We start from the raw sequence: 22,766 nt of genomic DNA on the forward strand, positions 1-22,766 counted from the left end.
AAAGGAGAACAAGAATGTAAGCACCCTGAAGGCAGGCACTTGGCTTTGCTCACTAATTTTTTCCCCCTCAGTGCCCAGCACATAGTAGGTGCTCAACAAATATTGGGTGAGTGCATTGGAAACCAAAAACTCAGACTCCCCTTCCTGGTCTCAAGCACAAGTTTCACCCACTTGAGACACATACAAAAGCTCATACACAGGGGCGCCTGGAGGCTCGGTTGGCTGAGCGTCTGCTTTGGCCCACGTCATGATCCCGGGGTCCTGGAATCGAGCCCTGTGTCAGGCTTCCTGCTCAGCGGAGAGCCTGCGTCTCCGACTCCCTCTGTTGTTTCCCTGCTTGTGCGCTCTCTCTATCTCTCTGTCAAATAAATAAATACATACATACATACATACATACATAAATATCTTTTAAAAAAGAAAAAAAAATGCAAGCTCATACGCAAATTGAAATCCTGGCTGGGCAGAATCCACGGAACCTTACCAGGCCCAGGGACACATTCCCAATTCCCTGGCCCGTCCCCTTTACCATGATTTTGCTCCTCGGGATATGCCCAGGGACCATGTCTCCCTCTGGACGGGGGACATCCTCAGTCCAGAACACAATTCTCACCTGGATTCCAGGTAGATGTTTGACCATGGCCTCCTAACTCTGCCCTCGCTATGATCCAGGAATTCAGGGTCACTCCCTCTTCCTTGGAAAACCTGGATCCACTGGCTCAAAAACACATTTCCAGATAGATGCCCGGCTCCACTAACCACTCAGGAGTCCTGACTCCAGGCTCACAGCTTGTCAGGGACCCAGAAGTCTGAGCCCCCTTTAGTTCCAGGATCCCGGCTACCTCCCTCAGGGTGCCAGTGACCCGGACCCCAGAGTTGTCGGGGCCCAGCTCCTCCTCTTCAAACAGGAATCCCAGTCCAGCAAGGACCCAGGAGTCAGGGGGCCCCTGCCCCTCCCATCGGTGGTGGGGGCAGCTGAACCAGGGGTCAGGCTTGGAAGTTGGGGGGGAGGCCAGGAGGGGCGGGGTCAGCCGGGATTGGAAGGGGAGACCGCAGCGTGGGCGGCTGGCTGGCCGACCAGCAGGGAGGAAAGAGAAACGGAGAGGGGAGGAAGACAGAAGGGGAATCTGAGGGAGAGGAGGAAACAGCGTCGGTGGGACAGAGAGAGAGAGAGAGAAAGAGGAAGAGTTTGAGGGTGAGGGAGAGAGAGGGGGAGAGAACGAGATGGAAACCTGAGGAAGAGAGACTCTGAAAGTCCGAGGAAAAAAGATCTGGAACAGAAACAGAAAGACTGGAAGAGAAAGTCCAGGGTGGAGGGGGCGGGGGAGAGAATGAGTGAGAGAGAGCCTGGAGGAGACCGATTAGAGACGGAGAGGCAAGGTGAGGCCGGAGACAGAGACGCTCTGAAAGAAGGAAGAGTGACCAGAAGAGAGGAGAGACAAAAAGCAAAAAACGTGTGAGTGAGCAGGTGAGAAGGGAGACAGGTCTGAGAGGTAGCCCCCGCCCCCCCCCAGCCAGAAAAGGAGGGACACCGTAGCTGGGGGCTCCAGCACTCACACGGCCTTCTTGCCCCGTCCTTGGGACCCCAGAGCTGGTAAGTTCCCTGGCTGGCCTGGGAGGGACTGCCTGGGTGTACATTCCTGGCAACCCCGAGTTTGGCAGGGATGGCTGGCGGGGTGCGTGTGGGCGGGCGGGAGACAGGTAGCTGGGGGCCGCTGGGAAGAGGCAGAGAATGGGGGCTCCCTGAGCACAGAGAGGGTCAAATTCCTGGCTAGAGTGCAGGGGGCAAGAATAAAGGAGCCCTATTCTCTGTCTCGGGCTGCAGACAGCTGCCCCTTCCCGCAGCTGCCAGCGCCGCCCACCTCTCTTGGCATCGCCCTCGGTATGCAGTCCCCGGCCTGGGCCTCCCCCAGCCCCCCAGTCCCCAGACAACGGGCTCTTTCTCCTCAGCCTCCTCCGACCTGCGAGCCCCTGACCCCGTCTCTGTCCCCAGCCGGGTCAGCTGCAGAGACAGGCACACAGCCCCTTTTTTTCTCTCCCCAAGCCCTTGATGGAGGAGGGCAGACCTCGGAGCAGCCTCAGCCTGGCCAGCAGCGCTTCCACCATCTCCTCGCTGGGCAGCCTGAGCACCAAGGTTCGAGCTTCTTGGAGGGGCTGGGGAGGAGGGCGGGGCACTGGGCTGCCCCATCCTCCTGTTTCCCAGCCCCGAGGGTTGGGGATCCTTAGCGATGGGCTCAGCCACACCCAGTAAGGTCCCAAACTGCCCATCAGTCCCAGCTAGGAATTCAGAGGCACTCCCAGCTGTCCCCACCCCTTGGATTTTCCCAATTCAACCAGAGTAACAGTCCCAGGGCATTCCAGTTGCTAAGATAGGGCTACTCCCCAGCCACGAGGCTCCCTCAGGGAACTCAGCCTGTGGCTACCCTTGACTGGGACTGAGAACTCACTCCTTGTCTTACCTCTAACCATCCTACCCAGTTGTGAAATCTGATAAGGAAAGACCTTTCTCTGATGATAAGTCTCCAAGAGGCCCGAGATACTGGCGTCACAAATTGTCACCCAAAGTTCAGTGACAACACTCATTTCCTTGTCCTCTGCCACCCTCTACTCATTTCCAGTTTCCCCAGTTCAGAATCTAGAGATTGAATCCCAACCTTGGTCAGCGCCATCCCCTAGGAAGTCCTGTGGGACTCTGGCTGTGGACGCCTGAGATGCCTGCATGGACGGGACAGGGGCTCCATCTGTTGGGGGGGCGGTTGGGAGTCATCTCTCTGCCTTGGACATGGTTGCTAGGGATGTCACTCCCTGGCACGGAGGCATCCTCCTCAGCTGACCCATCCAGCACCCAGAACGTGGCATGGAAGTCTTTCCTGGTTATGAGGGCACCTCCCAGTAGTTCCAATTCTTTTTTTTTTTTTTAAGATTTTATGTATTTGTTTATTTGACAGACAGAGATCACAAGTAGGCAGAAAGGCAGGCAGAGAGAGAGGAGGAAGCAGGCTCCCCGCCAAGCAGAAAGCCTGATACGGGGCTCGATTCCAGGACCCTGAGATCATGACCTGAGCCGAAGGCAGAGGCTTAACCCACTGAGCCACCCAGGCACCCCAGTATTTCCAATTCTGATCCCAAAGACTGTACTACACTTCCGGCTCTGGTGGCCAACAGCATCCTCTCCTTGGCAGTAGACCCTTGAATCCTGTCCCTCCCCTTTCAACCAGTAGCTTCTTCCTTTCCCCCAAACACCTCCAGCCACCCATTCAGACTAACAGCTCTGTACCATGAATATCCAGTTCTGATCTCAAAACTCACTTCCCTCCTTGGCTTGGTGTCTAAGGGCAGCCGAGCGAGGGCCTTGGGTTGCCTGCCCGCCCCCCCCCAGCACCGCCTCCCCAAGCCCATCCAAGGCCCCGTTCATTTCTGTCCTCCTTTTCTCCTCAGAAGCCTCCCCGGGCAGTAAGCAAGGTGCATGCCTTTGGGAAAAGAGGCAATGCTCTCCGAAGAGATCCCAACCTCCCAGTGCACATCCGAGGCTGGCTTCATAAGCAGGTGGAGTGAGCATGAGAAGGGAAGGGACACCGAGTGACGCTAGAGGCCGGGCCCCTGGCTGTCCACTGTTTCTCTCCTTCCCAGTCTCCAAATGCCTTTCGTTTTTTCTGATGTGGCTTCTCTCCTTTTTCTGTCCTTGTTCCATGCACCCGTTCATTCTGCGAGCACTTCCTGAGTATCCATAATGTGCCAAGACCAGATAAGACAAACTAGTATCTATTGTACATTCAAGAGGGGGTGGGGCAGGGACAGGTACGACAGTAGCCTATTTCGATTCTAGGAATTGTTGGAATTGCTCTGAAGAAATAACACAGGAGGATATGCACAAAAGTGGCAGAGGGATGAGGGTGCCCTTTGACTCTTGGTCGGGGAAGGCGTCTCCGAGATGACATTTGAGCTGAGAACGAACAGACAAGAAGGAGCCCACCATGCTAAGAGCTGGGGGATGGAGGGAATCTGAGAGCGAAAGGCTTAGCCTAAAGCTTGGTGTTTGGAGCCAGCCAAAGGTCGAGACAGGAGGGATGGCAGGGCAGTGGTTCGCAACATGTCCCTGCTAGGAACTTGCTGGAAATGCCGACTGTCAGCTCCCACCCACCCTAGATCTATGGACTCAGGAACTCTGAGAGTAGGACCCGGGAAACTGTATTTTAGCAAGCTCCCCTGGTGATTTTTGTGCAGACCCAGATTTGAGACTCCCTGCAAGCCAGTAAAAGAGGGGAAGGAATTCGAGATTTATTCTGAGTGTGATGGGAGGCTCTGTTTTGAGCAGGGGACTCCCACCATCTGACATAATTGAAAAAGATCCTACTGACTACGGAGGGAATAGACTGGCGAGAAGAGGGGCACAAGGTTGGAGATGGAGTAGTTTTGGCAGAGGAGATAGGAGACGCAGGATTAAGATTATGGGACCCAGTGCCACCTTCCGGGCCTCTGTGTCTCAGACTCCAGAATAATCCAATCAAAAGTCTGAGTATTTAAAGTTCTGGTGCACGGGCTGTACAGTGCGTGTTCCAGCCTTCTGGTAACTTCTCAATCCCCAATTGACAGATGAGAAAACACAAGTGTCCTAGCCAGGAAATGACTAGTCTAATGGCATAGTTTGAGGGGGCAGAGCCAGGAGCCCAACTCAGGTCTGACTGTGTCCAGAATCCTTGTGAGTTCAACCAACCCTGTACACTCTGGTTTCCAGCTCTCCGGCTCACTCTGTTGCAGCAAACACGTGTCTGTTCCTCTCCTCTTTCTGGGTTTATCTGTCCCCGGGTGTCACTGTCTTCACTTCCACGTTTCCTCTCCCCACTGCCCCTCTACTCAGACCTCGCCTCCCGCTGTTTCCCCAGGACAGCTCCGGGCTCCGGCTCTGGAAACGCCGCTGGTTCGTCCTCTCCGGCCACTGCCTCTTCTATTACAAGGGTCAGTGCCCCGGCTGGCACAGGGTGGACGCCCCCCCCCCCTTTTTCCCTTAGCCTCTTGTGTGTTGCCTGATCCCAGCCCTTCTTTTGCAGACAGCCGCGAGGAGAGCGTCCTGGGCAGCGTCCTGCTCCCTAGCTACAGCATCAGGCCGGATGGGCCAGGAGCTCCCCGAGGGCGGCGATTCACCTTCACCGTGAGTCCGTCCATCCCCCGTGGGCACTAAGGCACTAGGCCATGGGGACAGCCATGGGAACATCCATTATTGGAGATTAAAAAAGCCTTGACCAGGGTCCATGGCATCCTCCTTTTTAGAGGGCTCGGGCGTCCAGATCCCCAGTTCTCTCTCCCCCCGCAGGCCGAGCACCCAGGAATGAGGACTTATGTTCTGGCCGCGGACACTCTGGAGGACCTGCGGGGCTGGCTGAGGGCGCTGGGCCGGGCCTCGAGAGCGGAGGGGGACGACTTGTGAGTATAGTTCCTGGCCACGCCCCTGACCTGCACTTCTAATCCGAGTCCATCTAATTAGCCCCAGCCCCTCCCCTTTAGGTCCTGCCTCTTCAACGTCCAATCACGCGTCTTCTAGCTAAGGAGCTCCTGCCCTTCAAGTCCCAACTACTGGGAACTTCTGCAAAAAGTCTTTCTTTTTTAAGCTCCGCCCACCATTTTTGTCCAGCCCTTCCCTTCATCAATATTCCATACTCTTTGATTGGCTCCCTCAGAAGTCCCCGTCGGTGTAGTCCGTGTCTTCCCCGTCCCACCACTCCCACCACCACCCCCAACCCCGCCTCGCGTTCGGGTTGCTCAGTGGCTTAAGCCTCTGCCTTCCGTTGCTCGTGTTCTGATCCCAGGCTCCGCACTGGGCTCCCTGCTGAGACCCTTCCCGCCCCTCCCCCTCTGTTTCTCTGCCTACTTATGATCTCTCGCCCTCTGTCAAATAAATAAATAAAATCTTAAACAAACAAACAAACAAACAAAAAAGTCGGGCGCCTGGGTGGCTCAGTGGGTTAAAGCCTCTGCCTTCGGCTCAGGTCATGGTCCCGGGGGTCTTGGGCTCGAGCCCCACATCGGGCTCTCTGCTCTGCAGGGAGCCTGCTTCTTCCTCTCTCTCTCTGCCTGCCTCTCTGCCTACTTGTGGTCTCTGTCTGTCAAATAAATAAATAAAATATTTTTTAAAAAAAGTCTCCACCCCCAAGGCTGCTACTTAAGTAACGATCAAATATAAAAAGAAAGGCTTTTTCTTTTTTTTAAAGATTTTTATTTATTTATTTGACAGAGAGAGATCACAAGTAGACGGAGAGGCAGGCAGAGAGAGAGAGAGGGAAGCAGGCTCCCTGCTGAGCAGAGAGCCCGATGCGGGACTCGATCCCAGGACCCTGAGATCATGACCTGAGCCGAAGGCAGCGGCTTAACCCACTGAGCCACCCAGGCGCCCCAGAAAGGCTTTTTTCAAACCCCATCCTCCTTTCTGAAGTTTCAGTCTAGAGACTCATAGTCTGAGACTTTGGGCTCAGTGACCCCAGAGGACCTTGTAGCCCTGCACTAGTCATTTCCACACTTGGGGCCTCAGTTTTCCCATCTGCAAAGAGGGAACAATGATTTATAGTGCACCATTTACCCTTTATTCTGTGTGGGTTCCCGTGTGCTCATCTGTGAGATGGGAATATGAGCTGTTACGAGGTACAAAGGAGCGATGTCTTTTTCTGTGCACACTCGTTAGTGGTCGACCCAGGTCACCCCCACGTCCCCAGCCTGGAGAGGGTCCTGGCGGCCCTGGTGGTCCCCCAGAGGTGAGCAGAGGGGAAGAGAGACACGGCTTAGAGTCACCAGAGGTGTCTCGGCTCTCCAGACTTCGTGGACGACCTGGGCTGCTCACTCCCAGCCCCACAGCCGACCTCCAATCTGGACCTCGGATCCGGAGGACCAGGAGCCCAGAGTGAGTTGAGGGAGTCTGGGACAAGAAGGTTCCACAGGCCACAGCGTCAGAGGAAGAGCTATATTGGGGGCGTGGTCTAAGAGAAGGGCGGGGACTGTGGCTGATTCGAGGCGTGGCTTAGTGCTCTCTTCCTCGAGTGGATGCGAGTTGCTGGAGTTCTTGTGGGTCAGAACCCATAGGGGGTAGTCTAAGGAGGAGATGCCTCAAAGGAGGAAATTATTCAGGATCAGGCTAATAGAGAGGGATTCTACTCTAGAGGGACAGTGAGACACTGAAAGGAGACATGTACAGGAAGCTGACTGGGTGGGTAGTGGGCTGAGGAGGCTCTAGTTCACCCAGTTTCCCGATTCTCTCTGCCCAACAGCCTATTCACACCCCTCTCTCGCCCTCCCTCCCCTCTGAGCCTTCCCCGGCCCCGTTCTGCTCCTGTGCGCAGACCCCCTCCATCCTCTGGTGACATAGCACCTCTTGCCAGACCCCATACCCCTCTGAGTCGCATCGATGTCCGTCCTCCCCTGGATTGGGGCCCTCAGCGCCAGACACTCTCCAGGCCCCCTACTCCCCGGCGAGGACCCTCCTCTGAGTCTGGGGGAGGAAGGCCCCCCAGGAGTCCCCAGCACTGGAGTCAGGAGGCCAGAACACAGGTGAGCAGATGGGCATGGTCTGTCTTTCCAGGCTGGTCTGCCGGCCATGGCCCCCTTGGCATCATGGGAATTGTGGTTCAACATAATCACAGCTGGCTTCAGATATGAGGGAAAGGGGACTTCATCTCCCATCAGTTCTCAGGGCAGTCTTTTCAAGCCAGCCTCTGGACATTACACCTTATGTATTATGGGGATTGTAGTCCAGAATACTGTCCTGGACAATGCCAGGAGAGGTAGTGGGGATTGCACCTGTCTTGTGTCTCCAGCTTATCTTTCCAAGATGGAATTGTAGGCCCAGAATATCCACAGTTAACCACAAATGTGAGACTGAAAGTAGATTGCAACTTTTATGGACCCTTGGGGCAGTTTTGCCAGGTTTCTCCATTTATTATCATCCCATGTGTCCCCGCAGTGGCACAAAGCTGGAGAACAGGTAGTTGAGGAAGTTGCAGGGGCCCGTTCTGAACCTCAAAGACTCTCCTAAGTCACACCAATTCTGGATGCAGAATTCTGGATGCACTGTAATATCTGTTACTACAACATGCGAATTTCAAAACATCTCTATTTTGTTATTCCTTCCAGGCCCCCTCTGGCTCCTCCACATATCTCCAACTACCCCCGAGAGCTCCCGGGACACGGGCTTCCATGGTTTTATTGGTAGGTGTCCTTGGTGCCTCGAATCTGCCAGAGCCCCCTTCCTTGCTTTCTTGGCTATGGAGAATGTCATCTCCTGGACTAGCGTGCCTAGAGAAGACTGGATATTTTAAGGTCCCTTGACCGATGCTTCCATTAGTTTCCTTGGACTGCCACAAACTGGGTAGCATACATATAGAATATCTCTCCATTCACTGATATCATCTTCTAGGTATTTATTTCAGTTTTAAATTTTGTTTTCCATAGAGCTCTTGTATACTCTTAGTTAAGGTAACTCCTAAATTCCTGATAGTTTTTATAGCTATTTGAATGGTATCTTCTTTTTTTCAAATTATATCTTCTAGCTATGGGTGGTGTAGAGATAGACTATTGATGTTTGGAAACTCATCTTTCACCTGGCACTCTTGCCGAATTCTCTTATTCTTTTTAAAAAAAAATTTTTTTAAGTAATCTCTATACCCAGCATGGGGCTCGAACTCAAGACCCCCAAAACAAGAGGCACATGCTTCACTGACTGAGCCAGGCAGGCACCCCGAATTCTCTTACTCTAATCACTCTTTGATTTCGTTGGTTTCTCTGGGTTGATAAGCATATCATTCCCATCCTAATACTTCTATTTGTTTCCTTTTTCTTTTCTTATAGCATAGGTCAAGATCTCTAAAACAGTGTTAAACTGTAACAGTAGTAGCGAGCATCCTTATTTTATTTTCAGTTGTAAAAGAAATGTCTAAATGTTCTCCATCAATTATAACATTGCTGAAGCTTTTTGGTAACAGAGTCATTGGATCTTCCTAAGGCCAGGATTTGACAGGTGGTCTACCGAGGTTTGCTGAAGCTTGGAACAAAGCTAATAAGGGGATGCCTGGGGGGCTCAGTCAGTTAAACGTCCGACTCTTGATCTCAGCTTAGGTCTCTATCTTAGGGTCGTGAGTTGAAGCCCCAGGTTGAGCCCAGAAAGAAAAAATAAAATAAAAAAGCTAATAAGAAGAAGGGTGGGGGGATCTGCCAATAGAAGCAGGGCTTGAGAAACAGGGCTTGACTGAGCACTGAGCTACAATAAAGACTGTCTATGTGACCCCTGGCTTTTCTCCTTTTCCTCAGCCGGGTCCCCCGCTGGACTCACCTTTTCACCAAAGCTTGGAGACAGATGTAAGTTCTTTGTGGTGTAAACCCTTCCAAGTACTCAGAGCTGGGGGGAGAATGCTTTAGATGGGGTGGGGTGTGGCGGAGAGGACGGGGAAGAGCCAGATCTGGTCCATAAGCTGCTCCTGTTCTCCTTTCTCCAGACTCTGTTGACCAAATTGTGTGGGCAGGACCGGCTCCTGAGGATGCTGCGGGAGGAGATAGACCAGAGGCAGGAGGAGAAGGTGTGAGGCTCTGAGATGGGGAGGGACACTTGGCTTCTCCACCTGCCTTTCCCCTCCTGCTCTCCAGCATGCCCAGGGATTTGGGAGGACACCTTTTCTCTCTTGCTGGGGCCAAATGTGGATTTAGAAGTCTAACCACCTTCCCTCTCGGTGCAGGAGCAGCTGGAAGCAGCCTTGGAGTTGACCAGGCAGCAACTGGGCCAAACAGCCAGAGAGGCTGCGGCTCCAGGGAGGGCGTGGGGGCGCCAGCGCCTCCTGCAGGACCGGCTGGTCAGTGTGAGGGCTACTCTCTGTCACCTGACTCAGGTGAGCATCAGGGAAGGGGTGTGCACTCCCGCAGAGGCTCATGGGAAGGCTGTTCTTGAAAATTCCACTGCAAGGTTTTCTGGAGAAATCCCCTCCAATTTTCTTTTTAGGGGGGTGAGGGGCAGAGGGAGAGGGAGAGAGAGAATCTTAAGCAGGCTCCACATCGATCATGGAACTGGACCCCGGGCTCCATCTCACAACCCTGAGATTGTGACCTGAGCTGATTTCAAGATTAGAGCGCTTCACTGACCCAACTGCCCACGCGCCCTTCCTCTTCTCCCCCTCCCCTCCTCTCTTCCCTATCCTCCCCTCCCCCTCCCCTTCTTCTTCCCTCCTCCCCCTCCCCTCCCCTCCCCTCCTCCGCCTCCGCCTCCCCTCCCTAAGTTTTAAATCAGTCATCTTGACAGTCTTAGAGGGTGAGAGGCAAGCAACCAAGAAACAGCAGACCTAATTTAGCGGTTTGAGAAGGTGAATTTGATGGTCTGAGAGGGTGAATTTGACGTGCGCTTCCTCGCTTTGAATCTCAGCTCCTACTTCCTACTCATGGTAGCTGTGTCACCTTAGAGAAGTTACTTAACCTCTCTGGGCCTTAGATGCCTCTTATGTAAACTTGAAGTGATAAATATAGTATTTGCTTCATGGAGTCATTGCAAGAATTTCATAAATACATATATTTATACACAAAATAATAAATGCATATTTAACACATATACATTTCATGTATTTCTCTTATAAATATATATTTTATATGTAAATATATATTTATATATAAATATAAATCATATAAATATATGAATACTTAATAGGGTAAGAAATGTTAGCTATAATTATTACCTGTAAAATGGAGACATTGGGGCGCCTGGGTGGCTCAGAGGGTTAAGCCGCTGCCTTCGGCTCAGGTCATGATCTCAGAGTCCTGGGATCGAGCCCCGCATCGGGCTCTCTGCTCTCTAGGGGAGCCTGCTTCCTCCTCTCTCTCTGCCTGCCTCTCTGCCTGCTTGTGATCTCTCTGTCAAATAAATAAATAAAATCTTTAAAAAAAAAAATGGAGACATTAATAATACTTACCCCGCGTGAATTAAACGAGAGTTGAGAATAGTGGCTGGCACGTGGTTAAGTGCTTCATCACTGTTAGTGGCCATGATGATGATCGCGATGATGGTGAGGCTTCCCCGGGGCACTTGGGGCTTATGATCTTGACTCTTACGAGAACTTACTGGATCTGTAGAGTCTACCACCCTACTGTAGTCCAGAAGTAATCAGAGAATTTAGGGAAATCTGTTACTTGTCAATACTAGCGGATCATTGGAATCGCACGTTCCATAGAGACTCTGGGAGTCTAATAGTCTGAGCGAAGACGCTCTTGGGAGTTGTAGTCCATAGACGCCCCAGGGACCAGGCTTCTCTTCCTCCTCGTCAACTGGGAAAAAAAATGGAGTGGGGAAGGATCTGATGGGTGGGCGTACTAACCCTGTGTCTCCCCTTTTTGGGACCCGAGGAGCGGGAGCGCGTTTGGGACGCATACAGCAGCTTGGAACAGGAGCTGGGCACCTTGAGGGAGACCCTGGAGTACCTGCTGCACCTTGGTTCCCCCCAGGTATGTCCCCCGCAAACTCCACCCTCTCCGCCATCTTGCCCTGGAAACCCTTCAGGGCATTAAAGCTCCTCCCACTTCTTTTGAAGCTCCTCCCCCCTGTCCTGTCCTTTCTTTCTAAACCCCTTACTGTGCTTCAAATCCTGCCCTTTATTTTAACACCTGCCTCAGGTTCGGAACCACTTTCCCCTCTGGTTCTAAATTCTCTCCTCTAATTTTGGAGCCCGGTCCTTCAGTTCGCAGCTCCACCCCTCAGCCCTGCCCCCACCCTGCGTCCTGACTTTTGTTGTTATATTTATCCTCTGGAATTTCTAGTTCTAAATCCAATCCCTTGGTTCAAGCTCCACTTCTGAAGTATAAGTCCCCTTGCTTAGCCTCAGGCGCACTTTTTTTTTTTTTTAAGAATTTATTTATTTATTTATTTATTTATTTTTAAAGATTTTATTTATTTATTTGACAGACAGAAATCACAAGTAGGCTGAGAGGCAGGCAGAGAGAGAGCGGAGGAAGCAGGCTCTCCACGGAGCAGAGATCCCGATGCGGGGCTTGATCCCAGGACCCTGGGATCATGACCTGAGCTGAAGGCAGAGGCTTTAACCCACTGAGCCACCCAGGCACCCCAAGATTTTATTTTTAAGTCATCTCAAAACCCATGGTGGGGCTGGAACCCACAACCCAGAGATCAAGAGTCACATGCTCCAGGCGCCCCTCTCCCCCACTTCTTCAATCTAAGATGAATAATTGAGTTTCTAAATCATCTATCTTTAGTTTAAAATGTTGACTTCTTTTTTTCAAGATTTATTTGTTTATTTTAGAGGGGGGAGGGGCAGAGGGAGAAGGAAAGGGAATCTGAAGCAGACTCTGGGCTGAGCCCAGAGTCCCGGATTCGGGGCTCAATCTCATGACGCTGAGATCAGGATCTGAACTAAAACCAAGAGTCAGACGCTTAACCAACGGTGCCACCCAGATGCCCATTAAATGTTGATTTCTAGGGGGTGCCTGGGTGGCTTAGCTGATTAAGTGTCTGACTCTTGATCTCATGTCCTGAGAGGTCTTGATCTCTCCCCATGCATACATAATCCATTTATGACTCCATAAATAGAGCCTCACAGGGACACCTGGGTGACTTAGTCCGTTAAGCATCTGCCTTTGACTGGGGTCATGATCTCTGGGTCCTGGGATGGAGCCCTGTGTTGGGCTCCCTGCTCTGTGGGGAACCTGGTTCTCCTTCTTCCCCTGCCTACCACCCACCACCCCTTGTGCACTTGCTCTCTTACTCTCTCTAATAAAGAAATAACATCTTGGGGCGCTTGGGTGGCTCAGTGGATTAAGCCTCTGCCTTCAGCTCAGGTCATGATCCCAGGGTCCTGGGATCGAGCCCCATATCAGGCTCTCTGCTCGGCAGGGAGCCTGCTTCCCCCTCTCTCTCTGCCTGCCTCTCTGCCTACTTGTGATCTCTCTCTCTCTGTCAAAATAAATAAAATCTTAAAAAAAAAAAGAAATAACATCTTAAATAAATAAATAAATAAATAAAGCCTCACTGATTTCAGACCCAATTCTAACCCTCCTGGCATTCTCCCACCTTCGAGTAACAGATTCCTTTCCTTCTCCCTCCAGGACAGAGCATCAGCTCAACAACAGCTATGGATGGTGGAAGACACGCTGGCAGGTCTGGGGGGCCCCCAGAAGCCACCCCCCAACACAGAACCTGACTCCCCATCCCCCGCGCTCCAAGCGGAGGAGTCATCAGAGAGGGAGGTGAGACTCAAAAGCCTCTCTCCCCACCCCCAGCTTCCTGTCTCATCTGCCCTGGCCCGACTCCTCACCCACGCCACCTTCTTCTCTCTCCCTTTCTTTCTCTCAGCTAACCAACCACAGGCAAGCGTTGTAAGCTCCAGAAGCCTTTGTTTCTTTGCTTGTTAGATTGTGATTGTAGTCCAGTGGTATGCTCCAGCCAGCTCCCGACACCTCCTAAGAGCCACTTGGGCACATCTCCTCTCAACACCGTGTTCAGTGATGTCCTGTTGGTTGCTTGAAACTGACCATGGTGGCAGTATTCGCACCACAGAGATTGGCGATTGCTACAAATTGGGGCTGTTCTCTCCCGGAGAGACATTTACTCAGCATTTACGAGACACTGCTGATCATAACCCCCAACTTGTAGGGTTCTGTAAAAAGGAGAGATGATGATTAGAAAGTATCAGACATGGAGTAGGCCCTCAGCAGGCAAGAACCGCTGTTGTCTGAGCTGGCTTAGAGTGGCTGTGTGCCTTGACCCTCAGATCATGCATCCGAGAGACCCGGGTTCAGATCCCAGCTCTGCCATCTTTGTGATAGCACTCGTCGACTTTGTTCTTGGAGCCTTGGCTTCCCCGTCTACTAAGTAGGGATAATAATGGCCACTTTGTAGGTTTATGGAGGAGAGTTAATGAAATAATGCAGGTAAAGGACTTATCACAGCTCCAGCTGCACAATCATTGCAAAACCGGTGCTTACAATGCCTCACTACGTGTCAGGTGCTGTTCTAAGTGCCTTACGTGTATGGACTCAATCTGCATAGCAAAGATGAAATATGGCTGGCCCAGAGAGGTAAAGTAACTGGCCCAGGGTCACACAGCTCAAAATGCCAGAGCTGAGATTTGAAACCAGACCGGTTTTCAGTCAGATTCCTATTCATGCTGTGTCTCCGTTGCTGAGTGCCTGACAACTAGTAAGAATGATGATGATAAGTATTATTCTCCTCTCCTGACCCCTCCAGAGCCTGCCTGAGTCCTTGGAACTGAGCTCAACCCGGTCCCCTGAGGCTGACTGGGGGCGGCCCCCCGGGGGCGACAGAGACCTCTCCAGCCCTCGCTCAGGTGAGCGTCCCGGGCTGGATGGGACTTGCTGGGCATTCCCTGGCCTTACCAAGTCCCATTCTGCCCTCTCAGGTCTTGGATCACCGAGGGTCTCCCGGGCTTCCAGCCCCGAGAGTCGCCGCCCGGCTTCCCCACAGGCAGGAACCAAGGTAGGGGGAGTCCATCCCCGCATCCTCACGCCCATCTTTAACCCTTTAACCTGACTGCCACCCACTGGGGGGGGGGGACAACTGCGAGAAAGGAGCTCAGAGATCACACCCCAGGGTAGGGAGAGATTTGTTGAGTGCTGGGATTGAATTTTTTTTCTACCACTTCTAAGCTGCGTGACTTGGGGTCGGTTATGAAACCTCTCCGCCCGTGTGTGCCCATCTGCAAAATGGAGCTCCTGGCAGTAATCCCCCCACCCCCCAACCCCCGCCCACCCCTGCCTAGAACTGATGTAAGGATTCAAACTAGACTTCAAGCTAAGGTTGAAAATAGTGCTTAGGGACACCTGGGTGGCTCAGTCAGTTAAGCAGCTACCTTGGGCTCAGGTCCTGATCCCAGGTTCCTGGAATCGAGCCCTGCTTCTGACCCTCTCTCTCCCCTTCTCCCTCCCCTGCTCCTGCTTTCTCTCCCTATGTCTCTCTCAAATAAATAAAATCTTTAAAAAAGAAGAAGAAGAAGAAAATAGTGCTTACATGTGATAAGGACTTTGTTCATTCATTTGACAAATATTTATTAAATGTCCTCATGGCTGGGGTCACCGGGGTGGCTCAGTTGGTGAGCATCCCATTCTTGGTTTTGGCTTAGGTCGTGATCTCAGGGTTGTGGGATTGAGCCCCGAGTCAGGCTCTGGGTTCAGCTCAGAGTCAGCTTGAGATTCTCTCTTCCTGTCCCTCTGACCCTCCTGCTCATGCTCTATCTCTCTCTCTCAAATAAATCAATCAATCTTTAATATATATATATATATATATATATATATATATATATATATATATACACATCTTGTCATGGTTGTCCAATAAGGTAGCCAATAGCCACATGGGACTATTTAAATTAAAATGAAATAAAATTTAAAAATCACTCGCACTCACTGCATTTCAGGTGCTTAGTGCCCCCCCCTCCGTGGCCAGTGGCTATCCTGCTGGACACAGCAGATACAGAACATTGCCACCCTCCAGAAAATTCTCTTGCATAGAGCTGTCCAGGCGCTGAGGGCACAAATGTGAACAAAGGAGGAAAAAAAAAATCCTTCCCTCATGAATCCGTCATTCTAGCGGGAAGAGACACATAATAATCAATTTTCTCTACACTATTTTTACGTCATGAGTGCTAAAGAAGTAAAAACAACGCGAACATGGTGAGGAGGTTTGGGATGGCAGAGGAAGGGGTGCAATTGTAAATGGCTTGGTCTGGACCAGTGACGTTTGTGCAGCCGCCTGAAGGAGGTGAGGGAGCTAGCTTTGGGTGGAAAAGCGTTGCAGGCAAAGGAACAGCCTTTGAAGAGGTTCTGGGGGGAGGTGGGGGGGTGGAGGGTGGTTGTAAGTTGTGGGGGTGGGGGAGTGGGCTTGCCGTGGTGCCGGAGCCGCTAGAAAGAATGGCTAGAACCGAGTATGGGAGCGAGGCGGAGAGTGGTGGAGAGAAGAGAAGAGATGGGTATTGGGGTTGAACGGTGCTGGAACTGTGGTTCAAGGTGGGCCCCAAGGAGGGTTCTGAACGCCAGCGGGAGCTGGCGCCCTCTGCCGGTCATGCGGGGAACAAGCTGTGGGGCGAGCACTGAGTGAGGCAGGAGACCCGGTGAGGACAGTCCAGATGGAAAATAACGGTTATTCCCACTAGGTTAGAAGAACTGGATATGTTGAGAGGGAGGTAGATTCTAGTTACACCGCTCTTCAAAATGTATCCAAAACCCTGGGAACCAGATTTAATTCAAAATGCAAAAATTTGCAGATTCTCGGGACACATGGGTGACTCAGTCCATTAAGTGTCTGCCTTTGACTCAGGTCATGATCCCAGGGTCCTGGGCTCGAGCCCCAAGTCAGGCTCCCTGCTCATAGGGGAGCCTGCTTCTCCTTCTCTCGCCCCCACCTGCTTGTGCACGCTGTGCACACGCTCTCTCTCTCTCTCTCAAATAAATTAAAAAAATATGATTAGGCAAAGGATTTGCCAATTCTAGACTGGTAATAGGATTCACATACTGTGTATTATATAAGACGTCTAGCGGTGTCTGGCACAGAGCCCTTAATCAGACACATTACATTCCTCTAGCTATACATATGATGATTCGTACTTAAATGGGATTCAGTTTATAAATAATGTCTCAATTTAAATTTGTGGTTTTTAAAAATAGAGCAATGAACAACTAAATAATCGATTGGGTCAGAGTGGAATAAAAACCCATTATGAATATGCACTTTTTATTTCTTTTCTTTTTAGATTTTAGTTATTTATTTGACAGAGAGAGACACAGGGAAAGAGGGAACACAAACAGGGGGAGTGGGAGAGGGGAAGCAGGCCTCCCCTGCAGGGAGCCTGATGCAGGACTCGATTCCAGGACCCTGGGATCATGTCCTGAGCTGAAGGCAGATGCCAACGACTGAGCCACCCAGGTGCCCCCAGGGCAAACCATCTAATTCCTAAACATCTCCTCTTTTTTAAAAAATATTTTATTTATTTATTTATTTATTTGACAAAGAGAGTGAGAGATCACAAGTAGGCAGAGAGGCAAGCAGAGAGGAGGGGGGAAGCAGGCTCCCCACTGAGCAGAGCGCCCGATGCAGGGCTCAATCCCAGGACCCTGAGATCATGACCTGAGCCGAAGGCAAAGGCTTAACCCCATGAGCCACCCAAGTGCCCCAACATCTCCCCTTTTAATCACCCTATGAAGTGCTTTCCTTCCCCGCTGAAGTCCCAGACACCCCCAACCCCTTCTTGGTTTAGAAGGACACACATAACCTCATTTTGCCCGTCCACCTTTAGAATTTCCAAGTCCGTGTGGATTCCCCTTGCACACGCTATTAAACTGGAATTTCTCCACTTAATACTATCCTTTGTCAATTTGATGCTTGGTTTGGCTGGAAGGACCCTTGATGGGCACAGAAATTTTTGCTCCCCAATAAATGATCACTCATTTCACCTTTTCTTCCATGGGGAGTTGCTTCCCTGTGTCCCCAATGTCCTCAACATCATCAAGGGGTCATCCTCTTGAATCTCTGACTGTCAGAGTAATGAATGCCCACCTGGCGGGTCACTAAGTCACTGCCAGGTCCAGCATGGGCTTCTTATATACACCTGACCACTGTGGGTGGAAATAACAAGGCTGGGGATCATCTTCTCACCAGACCCCAGATCTTTGCTTGAGGACTTTGGGACAGGAGGTCCCACGCGTTTCACTTGCAGGGTCATTTTATTACATTTTATTTTATTTTATTTTTATAGATTTTTTTAAGATTATTTATTTATTTGGGAGAGAGAGCAGAGCCAGCAATAGAGAACACGAGTGGGGGGCGGAGGGGCAGAGAGAGAGGGAGAAGCAGACTCTCCACTGAGCAGGGAGCCTGACGCGGGGCTCGATCCCAGGACCCTGGGATCATGACCGAGCCCCCAAGGCACCTCTTTTTTTTTTTAAGATTTTATTTATTTATTTGTGAGAGAGAGAGGGAGACTGAGCAAGAGCGCACAGGCAGACAGAATGGCAGAGGGAGAAGCAGGCTCCCTGCAGAGCACGGAGCCAGATGTGGGACTCGATCCCAGCATGCTGGGATCATGACCTGAGCCGAAGGCAGCCGCTTAACCAACTGAGCCACCCAGGCGTCCCTGCCCAGGCACCTCTTGATCGAACGTTTTTTAAAGCATGTCTGGTGCTTCATTATCGCAGATACAAAACAGTCCGTCCGTCCGTCGTTTCCGAGGAGGAGAGGCACTGTGTGATTCTCAAAGGGGTGTGTCCAGGATGGGGACAGTCGGGGCTGCTTTGAATAAAGCTGAACCAGTCATGTGGTTCTGGGGACTGTGGCTGTTTACAGCTCTGGGGTGGTGTCTGTTGTGAGTTCCAAGGATTTCGGAGCTGAGCAAGGACAGTGATATGACCGGGGAGGTGGAAGAAGGAACACCCGCGGGCTGTTTTTGGTCCACGCTGGGGCAGAGGTCACTGCCTGGAGGCAGCAGGCCCAGAAGCTTCAAGGGTGGGTCTCTGTGTCAGAGAGCTCCTAAGAGCAGCAGCCACTTGGGGTTTTTTAAGAGCTGCGAGTTTATCTTATCTGTGGCTCGCAGACGTGGGACACTGCTCTGGAGTCCTCAGAGCAGGCAGGCTGTGAATGGCTACAGTTTTCTGCCTACGTGGGCTATGTCTAAAACAAGTCCGTGTGTGAACCTTGGAATTAGGTGATGGCCGGCTTGGGGCCATCATTTTTACAGCAGGTGGACCTGTGACTCACAATGGCCCCGATCAGGGCAAACCAGAGTAAACAGCAGCGTTTGGCCCTCCGCTAGGCAGCTGATCCAAGGCGGCTCCCTAGAATCCTCTAGTTAGAGGCTGTAGCTAAGGGTTCTCTTCCCTCTGGTTTTGTTTGTTGAAGTCCAAAAGCATGCCCTTGGGGAAGGCACGTGGGAAGGGGTCTGTTCCCAGGCATCTTGGCTAGTGGCACGAGAACTCCAGGTGGCCTCTGGCGTTCTCACTGTATGTGTCTGTGTCCACATGGCCCCCCTTTCCTGAAGGATGACACGTCTGCGGCCGAAGAGATCTGTCCGCCTGGTTCTTGCCCGAATGACAGCCTTCCTGCATTTCGTCCCCAGCCTTTTCCCCTTTAGTTCAGGCTGGTGGCATTTCCACTGAGCTGATTTCCCAGATCCGCACATCACATGCCTAATCTCTCAGCAAAAAGGGGTGGCCAGCCACACCCTTGGGATTCTCTCCAGAGTTCTGGTTTCATTTGAGTGTTTTTTTCCTCCTCCTTCTTTGATTTATCTCTGTCCTCCCGCATTTGAAGTTCTTAAGTCTAGAGGACCATGGTTCAGGTGTCAGTGAGGCCAGGCTCGCTCTGAAAGGTGCTGGGGAAGCATCTGTTTCAGGCCTCTGTCCTAGCTTCTGGAAGGTCCTTGGCTTGTGGCCACCCCACTCTACTTACCACATGGCGTTATGGCACTGTCCCTGTGTGTGTCATCCATCTGGTTTCGGGAGTAAGAGAAAGAGAGCTCAGAAAAGCCCTTTTGAAGACCAATCCAAAAGGATCCTCCTAACAATTTAGTGAATGCCAGTCATTCCTCCTTCTGTTGGGTCTAAGCTGACTCAGAGTTGTTTTTCATCACCAGGAACTGAGAGTTGACAGCCCGGCTCCTGACTACCAGGGCGAGGAAGCTGAGAATGTCCAGGACCTGTGGGTGTTTGTTAGGCTGTGGCTTTGGATCTGAGCAGGGCAGCTGCTGAAAATGAGGCCAGAGAGGCAGGGAGGGCCTCAAACACCTTTGTCCTGAGAGTGCTTGGAGACCTGGGAGGACACCTCAGCTCTGGCTGCCTAAAGATCCCTCTGAGTCTGGGGATGGAAAGGGCAGGACTAGAGGCTGAGTGGTTCAGGGAAGAGAGAAAGAGGATCCCCAAAGTTGGGGCCTCAAAGTGTTTCTCATCTCCCCAGGCTCCCCTCGCCCGGCCTCGGATGAGCGCTCAGGAGCAGATGGAGAGAATACGCCGAAACCAGGAGTTTGGACGGCCTCTCCCTCGCCCAGCCTCCCCCCGGCTTCTCACTCTGGGAAGGACGCTGTCCCCTGCCAGACGCCAGCCTGACACAGAACCAAGGGTGAAGGGAACAGAGGGTGCAACGTGGGGCGGTGGGGTGGTAGTGGGTCCTCCGTGCCTAGTGCGAGCCTCAGTTTTCCCGTCTGTAAAATGGGCATTTCCCTCCCTCTTTTCCCAGAGCTGGGATTCGAGGTTCACCCCAATATGTCCCTGTGCTGCTGATGGCTCCCCTAGGGGGGTGCAGGTGGGGGAGGCAGAGACCTCTTCACATCACCAATGTTTTTCCTTCAGGACGGGGGTCACAGTTCAGGACTGTGGGTCCCACTTTTTTTTTTTTTTTTTTTTTGGTTACTATGTGTTATCAAAGGGGAAAGCAATGAGCAATGATTATATTCATCCTGTCGCAATGGGGAGAGCATTCCAGATCTGAAGACGAATGTCTCGGCCCATGGTTTCATCTGAGACTTTTCTAGGGAGTAATTAGACAAGTCATAGGTGGGGTGATTTTACAGCTGGGATTATTTTTGTAATCAGGAGACATCTCAGTTGAACACCGAATGTTTATCTCTGTGTCTAGTTAGTTTGAAGGGGACAAACAGTTCAGCTAATTCTTTATGAGCCCAAAATTGTGAATTTGGAGGACCCTTTCCTGGCCTTGTCGTAGGTAAATTAGGGGGTGGTCATCTGTCAGTCCTGTGGAGGTCATACAAAGGAAGAGAGGTTCTGTGGTAAGCCATTTCCCAGAAGGCAAAGGGATCTGTGTTGGGGGGTGGCGGGGGCAGATTTTCTTAATGCTTGCTGTTTTCCAGGAATGCATGTAAAGTTAAACGTTGTCTCTGAGGCAATTTCACTCCCTCTCGGAACCCCCCTCATTTCACCCTCAAAATGAGAACATGGGAACTTCCCGGTGAGGAGGAATTTTAATGCCCCAATTCCTTTGCAGCCAGTCCAGGGACTCTCAGGAGCCCCCAAATGGCTCAGAAGCTCTGGATCCTGGAGCAGGTAAAGAACCGAGAGGCAAGAAGGAGGAAATCAAGTTGCCAAAGGGAAAGCATTATTAAGCATTATTATTGCTGCCTTTTGAGTACTAAAGTACAGACTGCAAAACCTTTTAGAGATGCTTGACTTCCTGGGGCATCAGAAAGCTCACAGATCCGCATGAGAATTGCAGTTTCTCTGGGTCGGGATCAAACTCCTGCTCCCTGTGTCAGGAAAGCGGGTGAAATTTAGGGAGGACTAGACTACAAATCCCACGACCCACACAGGGTTTTTTTTTTTTTTTTTAAGATTTTATTTATTTATTTGTCAGAGAGAGAGAGGGAGAGAGAGCAAGCACAGGCAGACAGAATGGCAGGCAGAGGCAGAGGGAGAAGCAGGCTCCCTGATGAGCAAGGAGCCCGATGTGGGACTCGATCCCAGGACGCTGGGATCATGACCTGAGCCGAAGGCAGCTGCTTAACCAACTGAGCCACTCAGGCGTCCCCCCACACAGGTTTTTTGAGGGCCACGGCCTGTTTAAAGTCTTTTAGGGACACAGGCTAGGGACTACAATTCCCAGAAGGACACGCGTGGCACAGTGGAACTGGCTCCTTGTAGATGTCCCCCAAATCTTTTTTTTCCCTAGTCCCAGGAATACCACCCCTTATTTGCCGACAGCCGAAGGGCACCGGGAGAGAGTCCTCAGCCTCTCTCAAGCTCTGGCTACTGAGGCGTCGCAGTGGCACAGAATGATGACAGGTGAGGAGGGGTTCCTGGGTTTGGGGGAAGAGGGAGAGAGAGCCTGGAATCCTTGGTTCTGGTCAGGAGGGTTCTGAGAGCTGCTGGGATCCTATGTCAGGATGGGGAGAGCGCCCTAGAAGGTTTGGGAGTTCCAGATCCCAGGCAGGAGGGGACAACGGGTTTGGGACTCCTGAGTCTGGGGGTGGGGGTGGGGCCAGACTTGTGGTCTGAGAGAGGAAGGGACTGGGGGCTCGACTCCCGGGTCTGAGGGGAAAGGCCCTGGGGGTCCGGACTCCTGTGTCCCAAAGTTTGCCATTCTCACTACCCACTCGTGCCATCCAGGTGGAAACTTGGACTCCCGAGGAGAGCCTCTTCCCCCTGCGCCACCGCCTCCGTCAGACCCCAGCCCCCAGGTGACCTCGCCCCCCAGATCTCCAGTGGCTAATTCCGGCTCCGCGGGGTTGTCCGGCGGAGGTAGTGGGTGCGGCGCAGGCCCCGCCTCCTGGGAGCCCACGTGGGAATCCGGGACCGCCCCTCCCGCCCTGACACAAGAGGAGGGGGCGTGGCCTCTGCGAGTCACGCTGCTGCAGTCCAGCTTCTGACCCGCCGGCGCGCCGCAGCCAATCGGAGTGTGAGGGCGTGGCCCGGAGGTACCGCCCCGCGATCTGGAGCCACTCAGGGCGCCTGGAGGCGTGGCCTGGTCCCCTCGGTAGCCGGGAGAGGGAGACGTTTCTATGGCCAAAGTTTGATTTTTCCCAACACTTGTCCAAATTCGGATTAAAACTTTGAACTTTTAGTCAATAGCTTTCTCTCTGTCTGTTTGGGGTTGTGACGCGGGGTCTCTTCGGGGCAGAGCTGGAGTCGTGGACTCCTGCGTCCTGAGGGTCTGGAACCTGTAGGTCTGACATGGAGAGCTGGGGCCTCGATTCCTGGGTCTGAGGGAGGAGGGGGCTGGACGCCGTAAATCCTGACTTTGAGGAAGGAGGGGATGGGTGGGGAGGAGCCGGACTCCTGGGTCTGAGGGC

The 22,766-nt window shown here is 52.1% G+C and overlaps 1 protein-coding gene across 1 annotated transcript; it reads left to right on the forward strand.

Moving 5' to 3' along the window:
- The first annotated feature begins 1,212 nt into the window (after positions 1-1,212).
- Positions 1,213-22,383, forward strand: LOC111160715 (pleckstrin homology domain containing A4). The gene is made up of 20 exons (XM_022524029.1): positions 1,213-1,591; positions 2,042-2,131; positions 3,436-3,543; positions 4,881-4,953; positions 5,046-5,146; positions 5,309-5,418; positions 6,671-6,886; positions 7,251-7,530; positions 8,113-8,187; positions 9,286-9,333; positions 9,471-9,551; positions 9,708-9,857; positions 11,356-11,454; positions 13,069-13,209; positions 14,210-14,309; positions 14,382-14,458; positions 19,922-20,083; positions 20,966-21,024; positions 21,647-21,759; positions 22,084-22,383. The coding sequence occupies exons 2-20, from the start codon at positions 2,048-2,050 to the stop codon at positions 22,341-22,343; spliced, it is 2,337 nt and encodes a 778-aa protein (XP_022379737.1). The 5' UTR covers positions 1,213-1,591; positions 2,042-2,047; the 3' UTR covers positions 22,344-22,383.
- Positions 22,384-22,766: the final 383 nt, after the last annotated feature.

This window comes from Enhydra lutris, unplaced genomic scaffold (genome assembly GCF_002288905.1).
Source record: "Enhydra lutris kenyoni isolate GAN:26980312 unplaced genomic scaffold, ASM228890v2 scaffoldscaffold77, whole genome shotgun sequence".
Classification (NCBI taxonomy): Eukaryota; Metazoa; Chordata; class Mammalia; order Carnivora; family Mustelidae; genus Enhydra; species Enhydra lutris.